Source organism: Miscanthus floridulus, chromosome 12, assembly GCF_019320115.1.
Source record: "Miscanthus floridulus cultivar M001 chromosome 12, ASM1932011v1, whole genome shotgun sequence".
Lineage (NCBI taxonomy): Eukaryota > Viridiplantae > Streptophyta > Magnoliopsida > Poales > Poaceae > Miscanthus > Miscanthus floridulus.
In genome coordinates, this window is record NC_089591.1 from 78733220 (window position 1) to 78746598 (window position 13379).

The 13379-nt window shown below is 46.5% G+C and overlaps 1 protein-coding gene and 2 pseudogenes across 1 annotated transcript; all 3 read right to left on the minus strand.

Moving 5' to 3' along the window:
- Window positions 1-816: 816 nt before the first annotated feature.
- LOC136495213 (uncharacterized) lies at window positions 817-4356 on the minus strand. The gene is made up of 2 exons (XM_066491198.1): window positions 4180-4356; window positions 817-1020 (listed from the first exon to the last, which is right to left on the minus strand). The coding sequence occupies exons 1-2, from the start codon at window positions 4268-4270 to the stop codon at window positions 827-829; spliced, it is 285 nt and encodes a 94-aa protein (XP_066347295.1). The 5' UTR covers window positions 4271-4356; the 3' UTR covers window positions 817-826.
- Window positions 4357-5529: 1173 nt separating this feature from the next.
- On the minus strand, window positions 5530-11175 carry LOC136497842 (ribulose bisphosphate carboxylase/oxygenase activase, chloroplastic-like; annotated as a pseudogene).
- Window positions 11176-11317: 142 nt separating this feature from the next.
- LOC136497841 (RING-H2 finger protein ATL56-like) lies at window positions 11318-12957 on the minus strand (annotated as a pseudogene).
- Window positions 12958-13379: the final 422 nt, after the last annotated feature.

Here is a 13379-nt window from a genome sequence, read left to right on the forward strand (position 1 = left end):
GATTGGGATATACCTAGAGATCTATGTTTGAATATGAGTACTTGGAAAACAGCTATTGAAGTGCCTGAACCGTGACTTGGGGCTCTTTGTGGGTTTCAACTCTAGCCTACCCCAACTCGCTTAGGACTGAAAGGCTATGTTGTTGTTGCTGCCGCTGCCGCCGCGGCCTGAAGTTCTAGTGGTAACAAGGACTTTTGTATGTCAGTCAGGCACCCAGGCTATCAGTCCAGTTGTCCAAGTTTGAAACAAAATTCAGATCATCTGCCTGAACTTCTAGTGGTAACACCTTGTTCATCCCTAAAATTCCTTGCTGTTTCATTAATGTGTACCAGTTTTCTGAATCATATATTGATTACTAAAGTTTGGCTTTTGCTTTGCAGGTTGAATGGCAGGTTCTTGTTTGAAAGATGAGATGGGTTGTCAAGTGTCGCCCTGAACAAGGACATATTTTGATATCGATGTTTTTACGTTCTTGGGTCTGCTTGCTGGGATAGTTGGTTTTCTTGTAAGGCTCTGCTTGGATATGAGAAGCTCTCGCCCAATTCCTTCAGAAATCGAACTGTTTCCCACAAGGTGATTGGTTGCGGCACCGAGCAAAGTACAAAACTGGTACTGTGATCTCTCTGACTCTCTCTTCTCCTCTTTCTCGAAAGATGAAACTGTGAATATTTACATCCGGGCAAAGGAAACGAAGGCACAGCAGGGCTGTAGCCTGTCTGTAATATATACACAGCAGCAGAGTGACTCTCTCACACAGATCCATCACAGGGCAAGGCTGCGCAGCGAAGCCGAAGGCCGAAGGAAGGAAAGCATTAGGGTCTCGTCCTCAGCAGCGCCGGCGCGGGCCCATCTTGTGGTGGCGGCGCAGCCAGACGAGCGCGCGGGCGCCCTTGGGCGAGGGCTCGCGCGCCAGCCTGTCCGTCTCGGCCCGCTGCAGCATCTCCCACATCACCTGCACGTCCTCGTACGCGCACGTCTGGACGTCGTCGTGGAGCTTCACCAGCGCGCGGTGGCCGCCGTCTGAATGCAGGCAAACACAAGGGTTAGTTTCGTCAGCACAAGCACATATCATCAGCTGTTTTCTTCCAAAAAGAACAAAAATAAAAGTGTGTTATACTCCGTACTATCGAACAACTGGAGCTACGGAGTACACTAGCCCTCTTTTGTGTGAGCGCGACAGGGGAACGAAAGATGCGATGCTTCGGGCAGACTGGCAGTTGGCAGGCAGGCCATGCGCCCTGCGACCGCCTGAGAGACGGTTGCCATGGCGCGGCTGCCGGGGCACGTGTTGTTCTTTGGTTTTCTCCCGCTGTTCACTTCAGCCACTGCTCCTAGCATCGCAGCATCACCAGCAACAGCAACAGCTACAGCCTCGATGGGAGAGTCAGGGATAGGACTGGTCACTAGTCACGGGGGTCCGGGACAACAAGCATGTCAGATTCTCTGTTTCGCAGTTTTTGGTTCCCCTCATCCCTGTTGCTGGCTTTGCTGCTCGCTCCTTCCCTACCAAATTCCAATAATTCAGAAACTGCCACGGCTCAAAACTCGCCATGCTTAACTTGCAACGTTACAAATATGCGGTATATCCTGTCACAATAGTTAGTGAAAAGTTGTCCCGTCTTCTAGAAGGAATTTTTTTTGGTATATAAGATTGTCTAGCAGGAAGGAAGATGGGTTGATGATGGAGTGCCACATACTACAATGCACCTGAATGCGTACATACATTATTCGGCGTACGCGCCACGCAGCTCCACTTGAGAAACTGACCCACGTAGTGATTAAACTATGCATGGCATGGGTGTGACGTTGATGCCAACTGATTGGACTCAATCGATGAATCAGTGGAAGCCAGTCACTAATTAACTGCAGTGCCCTGGATTGACATGTGTACGGGGTGTAGAGCGCCGTGACAAGTGCACGTATCCACGTACCCCCGGCGTGTAATGAGCACGGACAAGACTTGCTGACAAAGCCAGATTTGTTGTGATCTAATTCTAGAGCGGCAAAGAGGGATATCGACGCTCGCAGAAAACGTAAGATCCATCACTTCATCATGGCCACAAATAAATTATGCATGTCGATCAATCAAGTTACTGTACCTAAAGTCTGTCATCCACACTAACAAATAGGCACGCGTCCACGCAGTCTATGCAATGCACGAGTGCACGAGTACACTTACAAATATAGTTAATTAATCAAACTCTACAAAGTTTGACTCTGCAAAGAGTACTACGAGCCTGCACGCACGCACGCCCCGATGTGGTGTGGACAATCCAATCCAGACGAGTTTGAGACACTACTCCTACGCGGCAAGAGCAAGACACCGCATGCACCCCACATCCCGCCACGTGCCACTCCAAGGAAACAAAATTATCCTACGTGTGATTTTTTCGGACCGTACATGAAGATCCAACGCCTACAACTCTTCTTCTACCTCCAGTGCCACTCCAGCTCCGGCTCCGGCCCCCGCTGCCCGGCGAGCGCTCTGCCGCCAGTGCACGGCCTGCCACTCCGCCGTTACTCCTTGGCACAAATCATAATTTACAAATCACAAATCACAAGAAACAATTTTTTTCTATAAAAGGACAAGGACAAAATTTGGGGGAAAGGCTCCCCGGAACCCAAGCCACTGCCGCCACTGTCTTTGGCTCCGGTCGACACAGATCTAGGAGGAGGAGGAAGAAGAGGAGGAGGAAGAGGAGGGAGTAGGGCGCGACCTGGGGAAGGCAGCGGAGGGAGCAGCGACCGGCCTGCGGGAGGCGGCTGGGCTGGGGCGGCGGCCGGCGGGGAAGCAACGGCCAGGCGGGGTTCCTTCGAGGCGACGGCGGCGGCGGGCGCGTGCTTGTGCGGGTGCGAGCGATGGCCTGGGTGCAGCGCGAGCGATGCAGCTGGGTGGGTGGGCGAGATGTGAGCGACGTAAGATCGGCCAGAAATTCGTGTGTCACCGGACTCTAAGTGCTTGTTTAGTTCCCAAAAAGTGTTACAGTAGCCATCACATCGAATCTTACGATACGTGCATGGAGCATTAAATGTAGACGAAAAAAACTAATTACATAGTTTGGATGGAAATTACGAGACGAACGTTTTGAGCCTAATTAGTCCATAATTGAATACTAATTACCAAATAAAAACAAAAATACTACAGTAACCAAATTCCCAAAATTCACGAACTAAACACGCACTAAAACACTCGTCCATTAGCATTTCTGAAAAGAAAAGCTGCAAACTTCCATGCATGCCTTGTCCACCGCACTGACCCCCCTGAGAGCTCGCGCTGCTTTGTCCTCTTGCACTTGCACGGGAGCAAAACGACACGGCCACGCATGCATGCAGCATGCTGCCTGCAGGCCTCATGCTGCCATGATGGCTGTGCATGCATATCCATCACCATCGCCGTCGGACATAATATAGGAGCGGAGCGCCCCTTTCTGGTTCTCGGTGGCGTCTATAGCGAAGAAGACCTTCCCGTCCAGTCCCTGGCCGGCTCTCGGTTCTTGAGAGAGCTTCGTAGATGAAGAAAAGAGACTTTAGGCAAGTGGTTCTGGTAGCTCAGCTGGTTAGAGCAAAGGATTGAAAATCCTTTTTTGCTTGTTTCAGTGGGAAGAGCAAGGGGCATTGCCCTTGAAATCCTTCACTGGTTTGAATCCACATCTGAGCGTTTTTTTTACATGCGGTGCGTGCACGCATGATGAGCGTCGTCAGTTCGTCATGTGCTGCTAATACAAATTTGCACGCGCGACACGTGTTTAGTCTGACGAGGATCAAACAAACAAACTGGTGGCTCTAGCTAGCAGTTAGAACTGAGAAAACCGGTTACGACGATAGATGTCTTCGTTCTAGATTTTTCCACATTGCAATGGTTACTCTACTTACTAGTCGATCATCTTACTGTTAGTAAAAGTCTGAAACGATTCACCAGCTCTAAACTAAACAATGCTAGAAATCAGATGGGAACTATACATATGTCAGGGATTGTTCAGGACTAGGGACTGACTGTTCGCCAGACAAAAGAAATCGATCAGTAAACCAATCAAGGCATGCAGTCGACGGCCATATGCAGATTGAGAGATTATTACATTCACACACACACACACACAAAACAAGCTTTATTCAGATGCAGGTGTTTTGATGAATGAATGAATGAACGGATAATATAAACGGCGGCGATGATGATCTTACCGTCTTTCTTGCGGCGCGTCGTCAGCCGGGCGGCGACGACGATCCACGCGCGCTTCGCCGGCACCACCACCGCCTTCTGCCACCACTCCATGGACGCCGCCGCCCTCCGCCGGTGAGCACCGCTGCCGACAACCCGTCGTCGTTGTCGGCCGTCCGTCTTTGCCAGAGAGAGGGGAGGGGGCAAGAAGGAATCGAAGCAGCAGGAGGAAAACAAACATGGACTGTGAACAGAAGCGGCGAGCTTAAGTACAAGGCAGAAAGGGAAGGAGACGCCGCCTGCCACCTAACCCTGTTGGATACCCTACAAGTTGCCTCGGGCCCTGCGCCAGGCGCCCATTCCTAATACGCCCCTGCCCCCTCGGGCTCGCCCCATGACTCATCGTCTCTGCCACGGAAGTAAAAAGGCTTCATTAAGCTAATTATTAAGCAAGTAATCCCGCGTGGTGGATAAACTAGTTTAGTCGTCGTGTATTTGTTGGATTGGTTTCCCACAAGCAAAGAAAAGCTTTTAATTCGGATCAAGGTCCCGTGTCCTTGCTATAACTAACCATTGTTAACGTATATGTAAACAAGCAAGTTATATTCACCGTGATAGACGTGTACCGGTCAAGGATATGTTGTTGTGATTGTATTCTATAGTTTCCATGTAAATAGGATCCAACTTTCCTAGCCGGTTAAGCAAACCACGGTGAATCTTGTAAACCACACGTAGGCGTGCACGGGAACAGTGCGACGCTTCCATCCCGGTCTTCTCACAACCATATCTATCTTCAACAGATTAGTAATTTGTTTCCATGTATACATCTCTGGGTCCAAAAAGTTACTACTACTACATACAAATGCTGAAGGACATATACTGCCAGATCTTTCATGTCAAGGAAAATCTAAGAATTTCCTAGCGGAATTGTTCGTTCCTGAATGTGGCAAGAAAGTTGGGTATAGGATTTCTGCGACTTTCTTATTGCAGTACTAGTACTATTAAATGTGAACCTGCACACGTGTAGCAGCATGGCATGTTAATTAATAAATAACTAACAAGATATATATAGTCGTACGATCCTGCAAGTATAAACTGTGTGAAATGGCACTGTATGACTCTTCCAGTTCCATCAGATATTATAGGCAGAAGAAAAAGGATTGATGATGCTTTTTGGACGCTTCCGCTGCACATACATACACGGGCCACTTTGTGATACAGCTCACAAGTCTTCCAAGTCAAACCGAAGACTTTTGACAATGCGTGATGAGAGTAAGGACAATGCCGATATGCATCCATTCTTTCTGAAATCGAAGCAGCAGTTCGACTCTGGTGGTTGGATGTTGGATCGGAGGCAAATTAAACAACATAAGTGGGAGAACATGCATCTTTAGTTTCAATTTCGGATAGACTATGCACTTATCTGCATCTAAGATACATGTACACACAGAGATTTTTTTTTGGATATGTACACTGTTATATATACCGGCACATGCAACTGGAACAAATTGGAGGGTGCATTGCTCCAAATAAACTGAAAACAAGAAGTTACCCTCTTGTGTATCAAACTATTATAAGTTCTTCATATACTCTTTTGATAGTTTTGAGTTCATTATTAGTTCTTGCTCCTTCACCAGCGAGTACCCTGACTCAATCAATGCTTCCAGTGATGGCTGGTTAGGGTAAAAAATGATACCAGGGTGTCAGTCATGGTACTGGTTTCTCAAAACGGATGAAAAAATCAGCAGTCTAATGATCAGTTAACTCATCTACCCCCTCCAGTCAAAAAAGCATGGCGTTTCAGACATGAGACATGCTGGTCAGTTTGTTTTGTGAATGTCTGAACGTCTTGTTATCCTGACTGGAGGTAGTAGTCTATATGCTTCAATACTGAATATACCTTTGGGGGTATAAATGTTGGAAGCTCCTCTCCTTTCTTTCGCTTAAGAAGCTTTACCCTTAGCTGCTCATGTCCACCAATTTCTTCGACCCACTGCAGTGCAGGGGAAACAGTGATATGTTACTTCGGCTATGTCTGAATCTGAACAGCATTTTACGCATCTGCTGAAACTAACAGGCATTGGCCTAGATTGTTGCACAAGCACAGCCTAAAGCTACTTTTCTACAACCAACCATATGAATTTTAAATAATATCTTTATAAAATGAAAAAAAATACCTCCAAGATAGCCTGATCATATGTCCTGGATCTCAAAGCTCCATAGAAGTCCAGAGCTGCAGAATGTTCATTTAGTTCTTGAATAAATTTTTTTCGAACAATGAAGTGGATTGCTTATGAGCTTGGCTATTATTTCTAAGCCCAATTCTTCAGTAGTACCAATATTTTATCTGGCTCTTAGATAACTAAAATAATTTTTAACAGAAACAAAGCATTTGCTGATCACTAAACACTAATTTCACTCAGATGTAAGGCTGAACCTATAATTGTGGACACCAAATCACAAGGAATGCTAAACAACATCCTTACAAAGATGAATTGTATTCTAACAGCATAATACACAAGCGAAAAAATGGAAGTCCAATTATGGTGTGCAAAAGGTACCTTGGTTTGGAAATGCGTCTACAACTCTTGCTACTTCTTCAACAGATAATCCATCCTTTTTATACATGCCATGAACAATACTAATTATATCTTCACGGGTTGGCTGCCTGTTAAGCACAAAAAGGTTGTAACTAGCTGCTGCAAGCAAGAAAAACAAAATTGTAGAATATTAAAGGAATAGAAAAAAAAATGCCTCACGAAATTAGCACCTATCTTCAGCTATCACATTTTATACTGTATAAAATGTCAATGCCAAGAAGGCAAGCAAACACCTAATTATACACAAAGCTAAATGGAAACTAAAATACTCCAGTCCAGAAGTTTCAGTTGGTGATCCATCGTTGTACAGAACTGCTCCAGATAGGACAACATACCAGTAGAATTTTTCCATTCTGCCATCACGAATTAAGGGTGCATATAGAGTTGAAAAATCATTTCCAGTAACTATTATTGGTACTCTGTGTGTAACATCAGATTCTCTCCATTTCTGGCCGATGCTCACCCTGTTAGGATTATCTGCCAAGCTCATCAAAGTTCCGACAGCTATTTGATTATTGACTGTCATCTGCGTGTTTCCTGGCAACAAGAGAAACACATAGCACTAAGTTGCTTTCTAATAACTATATTCTTGAACAACAAACTCAAAGAAGATTAAAAAACTGTATACATTCCTGGCCGAAAAGAAAAATTATTCATAAATGTACAGAAGAGAGGTTTCATCCTTGCAAACAAAGCTTGCCAAATAGCATGTAACTGGTAAATGGACAAACCCTATTCACAATTGCATTGAAAAATAAACATGTACAGAAAATAACCCACCAAATCTTCCAACACCAGCATCTAGATCGTTGATCATCAAGCAACTCATTTTCCCCTGTATCACCGAAAAACTTGTGAAAACCAAGTGCCTTCTTATGAAAAAGGTAAATGAACAAAATTCACAGCATGTTTTGTTTGGTACAATCTCCAGGAGCAAAACAACTATGAACTAGCTGTCGTATTCAGAACCGTAGAACACAATCCCTGAATATGGAAGACTAAAATAGCACCAACTTTTGGCAATTCAGGAACACTTTTACTATGTCAAAATTTTATTACCAATTCATCACGCTGAAGCATCCAAAATGATTAGACAACTATACCCCCATGTATGCAGATGATTAACTTCTGCGATTAAACTTTGCAAGTTTGCAAAAAAGAAATACTCTATCATGCTCACGATTCAGAGAGAGAAAATTAAACATGAAATGCTCAAATCTAAGATCGAGTAGCTGCAAACACCTTCTTACTTGGTTTTGGATTACTTGGGAGGCAGTTCTGTATCGATCACGTATTAGCCTCCCTGGTTCACCTGCAAACAGAGCACAGAAATACCTGAGCAACCAACAAGCAGCTACACTCTCAGACCATGCAACTGATAGAAAATTGTGAAAGAAAAACAACCAATTCCTACTATTTCTGCGCATTTAGATCCGGTGAAACATAATGGTGACTAATTTTCCTTCATAACTAATATGGAGAGACCCTTCTCCCTCATATTCCTAAAATTGGTAGTTCTGAACAGTACCAAATTTTATCCACTTGAAGCTGGGATTAACAGAAGCACCAAGAACCAAATTTGACGGTTCACACTTTCCCAACTAATCAAATACTCAAAGAAAGTATATACAAAGGAAAAGAAGAAGTGAAACAAGTTTTTCAATGTTTGGAATAAAGTTCACATTAGCATGAAAAAATAACAAAGTGAGAAGCACTTGAACAGCAGGGCAAATTTATGGTATAATGATAAAACACATAGGGATATATAGTTCAAGTGATTCTTGACCTGCTTTTTCAGATTCTAGTTCGCCAGCAGACATAATAACGGGCTCCACACCCATTGCTCTAAATATAAGTTCAGTCTGGAATGTTTTCCCTTGGCCTTTTCCGCCCCAGATCCCTGCATAGTGCAGTCTATCAGGGTCAATTACATTAATAGATATCAAGAATAGACTACACAAACAAAGAACTAGGTTACTCTACCAAGTATTAGGGGAACCTTGATATTATTAAGAAGATGTGCAATGTAGTTCTTTACAATGTGGCATGCTGCAAACAACAAACAGTCCTTTAGATTTTAGTATGTGTACCTGGGAAGAAGAACAAGAAATATGTTAATCATACAAGATATATCCATGTTCCTGAAGAATTAAGGTGTTTGTATGTACTGTGCAGCAACAGCTCACTCTCAAAACCAAGAATCAATCATTAAAGATAAGTTTAGCAGAAAAATCATTCATTCATATATGCATGATAGTTACTTACATTTCATCTGCAGGTTGACCTCAGATTGTCTATGTATTTGACTAAAACATATCCAGTCTAATGATTTGGTTGGCTTATATTTCTTTTTTCTATAAAAAGAAGGTCGCCTTATGCTAACCATTCCTATTTAATACATTTCTCAGTAGAATCACAACCAGTAATTACCACGCCAAGTGCAAGAGCAAAAGTAAAAGCTGCAAATTGACCAATGCAAATCGAAAGAAGCACTTGTATACCAAATTACTGACTGTTCAAATTTCATACCTTAATACAAGAATATTTGCCAAGTTCCTTCTACATTAATGTGCTTACCAACTTTATCCTGCAACCAAATGAATCTGCAGTGTCAAATCTTTGCCAATCGGATATTAGATAATATAAAACTCAATAAAAAGCAGCATAATTGCAGTGATCCAAAAGTAACTCACGAGGAAGGCGGGTGCGATGTGTAATCCCCCTGCAGGTACTCGAATGTTCTAGTTGCCTTCTGCCGGTAATCGAACACAATATCCGCTGCAACCACATAGCACCCAGGCTATCAAAATCTTTTAACTCGTCCCTTTGATTTTTTTCCAAGCACGTCAATATGTTTACATAGTGTAGCACACTGAGCTAAGCTGAGCAAGCATTGTTCTTATGATCTTATCAAATGTAGGTATGTCGATTTAGTCAGTGGCGGAGGGAAGGGGGGGCTGAGGGGGGCCTGGCACCCCCCAACCTTCCGGTACCACCCCTAATACACCCCCTAAACTAGGTGCTTATAATTATCTAATTAGCTAGTTAATGATACTATTTATAGTATGATTTTTGTTCTTATTCCATTTTAATCTCTAATAGTATCTTATATAAATAAAAATTAGGTCTTCCTAATATTTTCTCCATATCTTTTTGTTTTTATTATTGCTTATCAAATTAGTTTGTCCCAATAGTAAACACTCTAATTAGCTAGTTAATTAAAAATTAGTTATTTCCTTGTTTAATCCTTCAGAATAGATCTCCAATTGAATCTCTATTATTTAGCATTAGCGAGTGTGGTCAATATTTAAACGCTACGATGTTTACATTGTGGCCCTGTTTAACTACTTGTTATTACCGTAATTCTTTTTTCGGCCAAAGAATTAGATTGATCGGGTGAAGGTTAGAGGCCTGAGGCTAATTAAATTTCCTTCATTTTCTAGTTTTTTCTGCTTTCTTTTGTATCGCAACATAAACGTTTATTTGGGTGGTATGTATATCTTTGCAGTGTATACATTGCACGCCCTCCCCCGCCCCCCCCCCCCCCCCCCCCCCCCCCCCCCCACACACACACACACACACTCAAATCCTGGCTCCGCCCCTGGATTTAGTAACTGACGCTTCATCGAACCAGTGGACTGTAGGGAGCCGATCTAGTTGGAGAGCACGTACAGTCTTTCCCGAGGAAGTTTCCGACGAAGAGGTCGTCGACGATGCCGGACCGTGCGCCGACGGTGACGTTCAGGTTGTCCGCTTCCTTCCCGAGGCGGTAGAGGTAGTCCTCCCCCTCCGCATCTTTCGCCTCCCACGACGACTGCTTCGACAGCTGCCGGCGCCCCGACTCCCCCTCCTCGCCTCCTGTGGCCGGCGGCGGCGACGAGGAGGCGGACGAGCACCGGATGGGCAGGAGGCGGCCCCGAATCGAGGCTCTGGAGGTGGAGGTGGCGCTGGGGTTCCGGCGGCGGGGGCGGGAGAGGTGGGGGTGGGGGTGGGGGGAGCAGGCGGCGACGGAGGTGGTGGCCATGGCGGGGAGTCGCTGCGCAGCGCCGCAGTGTGCGCCGGCGTCTGTGTATGTGTGTGTGATCGGCGGCCGTTGGGAGGCTCGTACGGCACTTCTGGCCTTATCTGTAACGGTCGTTCAGGAACACAGAAGAACCAAAAAAACATCAATTTTTAAATTCACAATTCATAATCTCAAATGTTGATTTTTTACAGAAAAATGCTACTTAGATTAAAAGAATTACGGGACTGCTAATTTCTCCAATCACCCGAAATTCACATTTACAGAGGCTTTTATCTTTCATTCATTTTATCATCTATAAGACTAAGATTATTCAGGGTGTCTGCTACTCTGCTTGTTGGAACAACGGATAAACCATGGTGTTCCATCGCATGATCGCAACACCAGGACCACACACAAAAGAAACTTTGTATCTTTCTGATCTGGGACTCCATTAGGGCACGTTCCGATACCATGGAATCAAGCCTCGGAATTGTTCCGGCCAGGAACGTAGCTCTATTTTATACAGCAAAGCAGCAGCGGGAACAGTTCCGGCCAGGATTAAGGCTAAACAAACGGGCCCTTAGTGGTCTACATCAACTCGCTGCCTCATTGGCAGTTTGGCACATTGAGAATACAGTTTACAAGCACCTTCCAGTCTTCACTCCACCCTACCATGCTATCACTGTACTACCGACGTGTCGCCAAACTATGTACATGCACGCGATCGATCGGCGAGCGTCAGCTACCTAGGATTCAGAACCTCGTCCGGTGAGCAGGAGCAATATCCCGGAGCAGAAGATGAGCGCAGCCAGCTAGCAGGAGTGCAGGACCGCGGCGTGACGACGCCGCGGGAGCTGCGGGACTCGTCGGCGGTGACCACCAGGACGCCGAGGTCGTCCCTCCGATGCCTGGCGGCCTCGAGGTACGCGACCCGGCCCACCAAGCCGTCGGTGGACCACCGCTGGTCCCACGCGCGGTGCACCACCACCTCCACCTGCACCTCCGCGTCGCCCGCCGAGCGCCGGCCGGGCACCGTCCTCGCGGCCAGGTCAAGGCGGCCGCGTTGCCGCCGGCTCCTCCGGCTCGGGGTCGTCCACGCGGCCCCTGGTGACGCGGCGGCGGCAGACGGGACACGTGGAGTGCGCCAGCAACCAGGTGTCGACGCACTCTGCGTGGAAGGCGTGGCGGCAAGCGGGCAGGACGCGGAGCAGCTCAGCGGCGTCGAAGGCGCCCAGGCACACCGCGCACTCGGTGGCGCGGTCGGCATCGGCGTCGCCGTCGCCGAACCGGACTGCGGGGAGCGTGCCCACCGCGGAGCTGCTAAGCCCCGAGCGGCAACGGTCGCACGAGGAGGGCGCGAACCCGAGGCCCAAGCCTCCGGCGCCCTCGCCGGGGCCGCGCTCCTTGCAGTGCTTGGCGTAGATGAGGAAGAGGAAGAGCGCCAGGAGCACGGCCGTGAGCACGCCCATGATGACGGCCGCGTCCACGGCCAGCGGCGGCGGCGGTGGAGCCACTTTCGTCGTCGGCGACGGCGACTGCATGCCCTGACGCGTCGGCGGGGAAGGTGCCAGCGGCGACGTCATCCTGTCTCGATCATGGACGGCGTTCCGATGAATCGCTCGCGGTCGCGGGAGAGGATTTGCATGGCATGCGGTGGAAGTGGCAACGGAAAGCAGGCGGCGTGCCGGGCTTCCCTCTGAGATTATTGCACGGCTTACTTAAAAATAGCGCGAGCTATCTTTGATGGGGCAGTTCCAGTTCCATCCAACGGGGAGCTTGCTCAAGCTTCCAGTGAACCGAGTGATCCGTCAAACTCATAATGACGGTCAATTCCATAATTCCATCACGATCGTAGTAATTCACTGCTGATGGTCAATTCCATAATTCCATCACGATCGTAGTAATTCACTGCTGATGTATGAGTGTATCACAGTCAGTCAGACACGCTTGCAGAGGTGAGGCCAAAACAAGGCGCCGGTGCCCATTGCCCAACCACAAAAATTTCCAAATCGTGTCTGTCCAGCGTCCACTATTCAGCAATCAAACCCAACACACAACAATCTGGACAGAAACCACAATGGCTGCATTGATCGTCAAAGTGAAGAGTACAAACAGTTTCAAAATATCAGACAATATTCTACCCTGCAACAGTGTTGCAAGAAGATGGATTTTGGACAGAAAGGGGTCAATCAGGAAGCCAAGGGCTCCAGGAAAATAAAAGCTACTACTGCTACCATTGCCATTGCCATTGCAATCACAGCATGCTTATCATAAAAGCACAGTGACAACAAAAATCATTAAGCAATCCATGAAATATGGATCGGCAGTGAAGTCAACACAGGGCGAGAAAAAAACAAGCCGAAACACTGTTGCGACTGATTTGTTGTGAGACAAAAACAATATTCCGGCTGAAAAACAAGCTTAAAAGTACGGATTATAAGATAAGCGAACAGGGCCTAAGTACTGGTAAACCAGAGAGAGAAAAGATACAAACATATGACCACCATGCAGTGCAAGCCCTGATGTGTTTAGAGAAGTGTGATGGATAAGTCTATGTATTGGCTGGTTTTTGTGGGGCTGCAGCAAGGACAACATCCTTGACTACCATCTAGGACAGCAT

Bases quoted from the DNA above. Each gene is read 5' to 3' on its own strand.
- LOC136495213 (XM_066491198.1), bottom strand. From the start codon at position 4,270: ATGGAGTGGTGGCAGAAGGCGGTGGTGGTGCCGGCGAAGCGCGCGTGG. The intron at 1,021-4,179 runs GTAAGATCATCA...GCCTGCATTCAG, and splicing joins GACGCGCCGCAAGAAAGACG to ACGGCGGCCACCGCGCGCTG.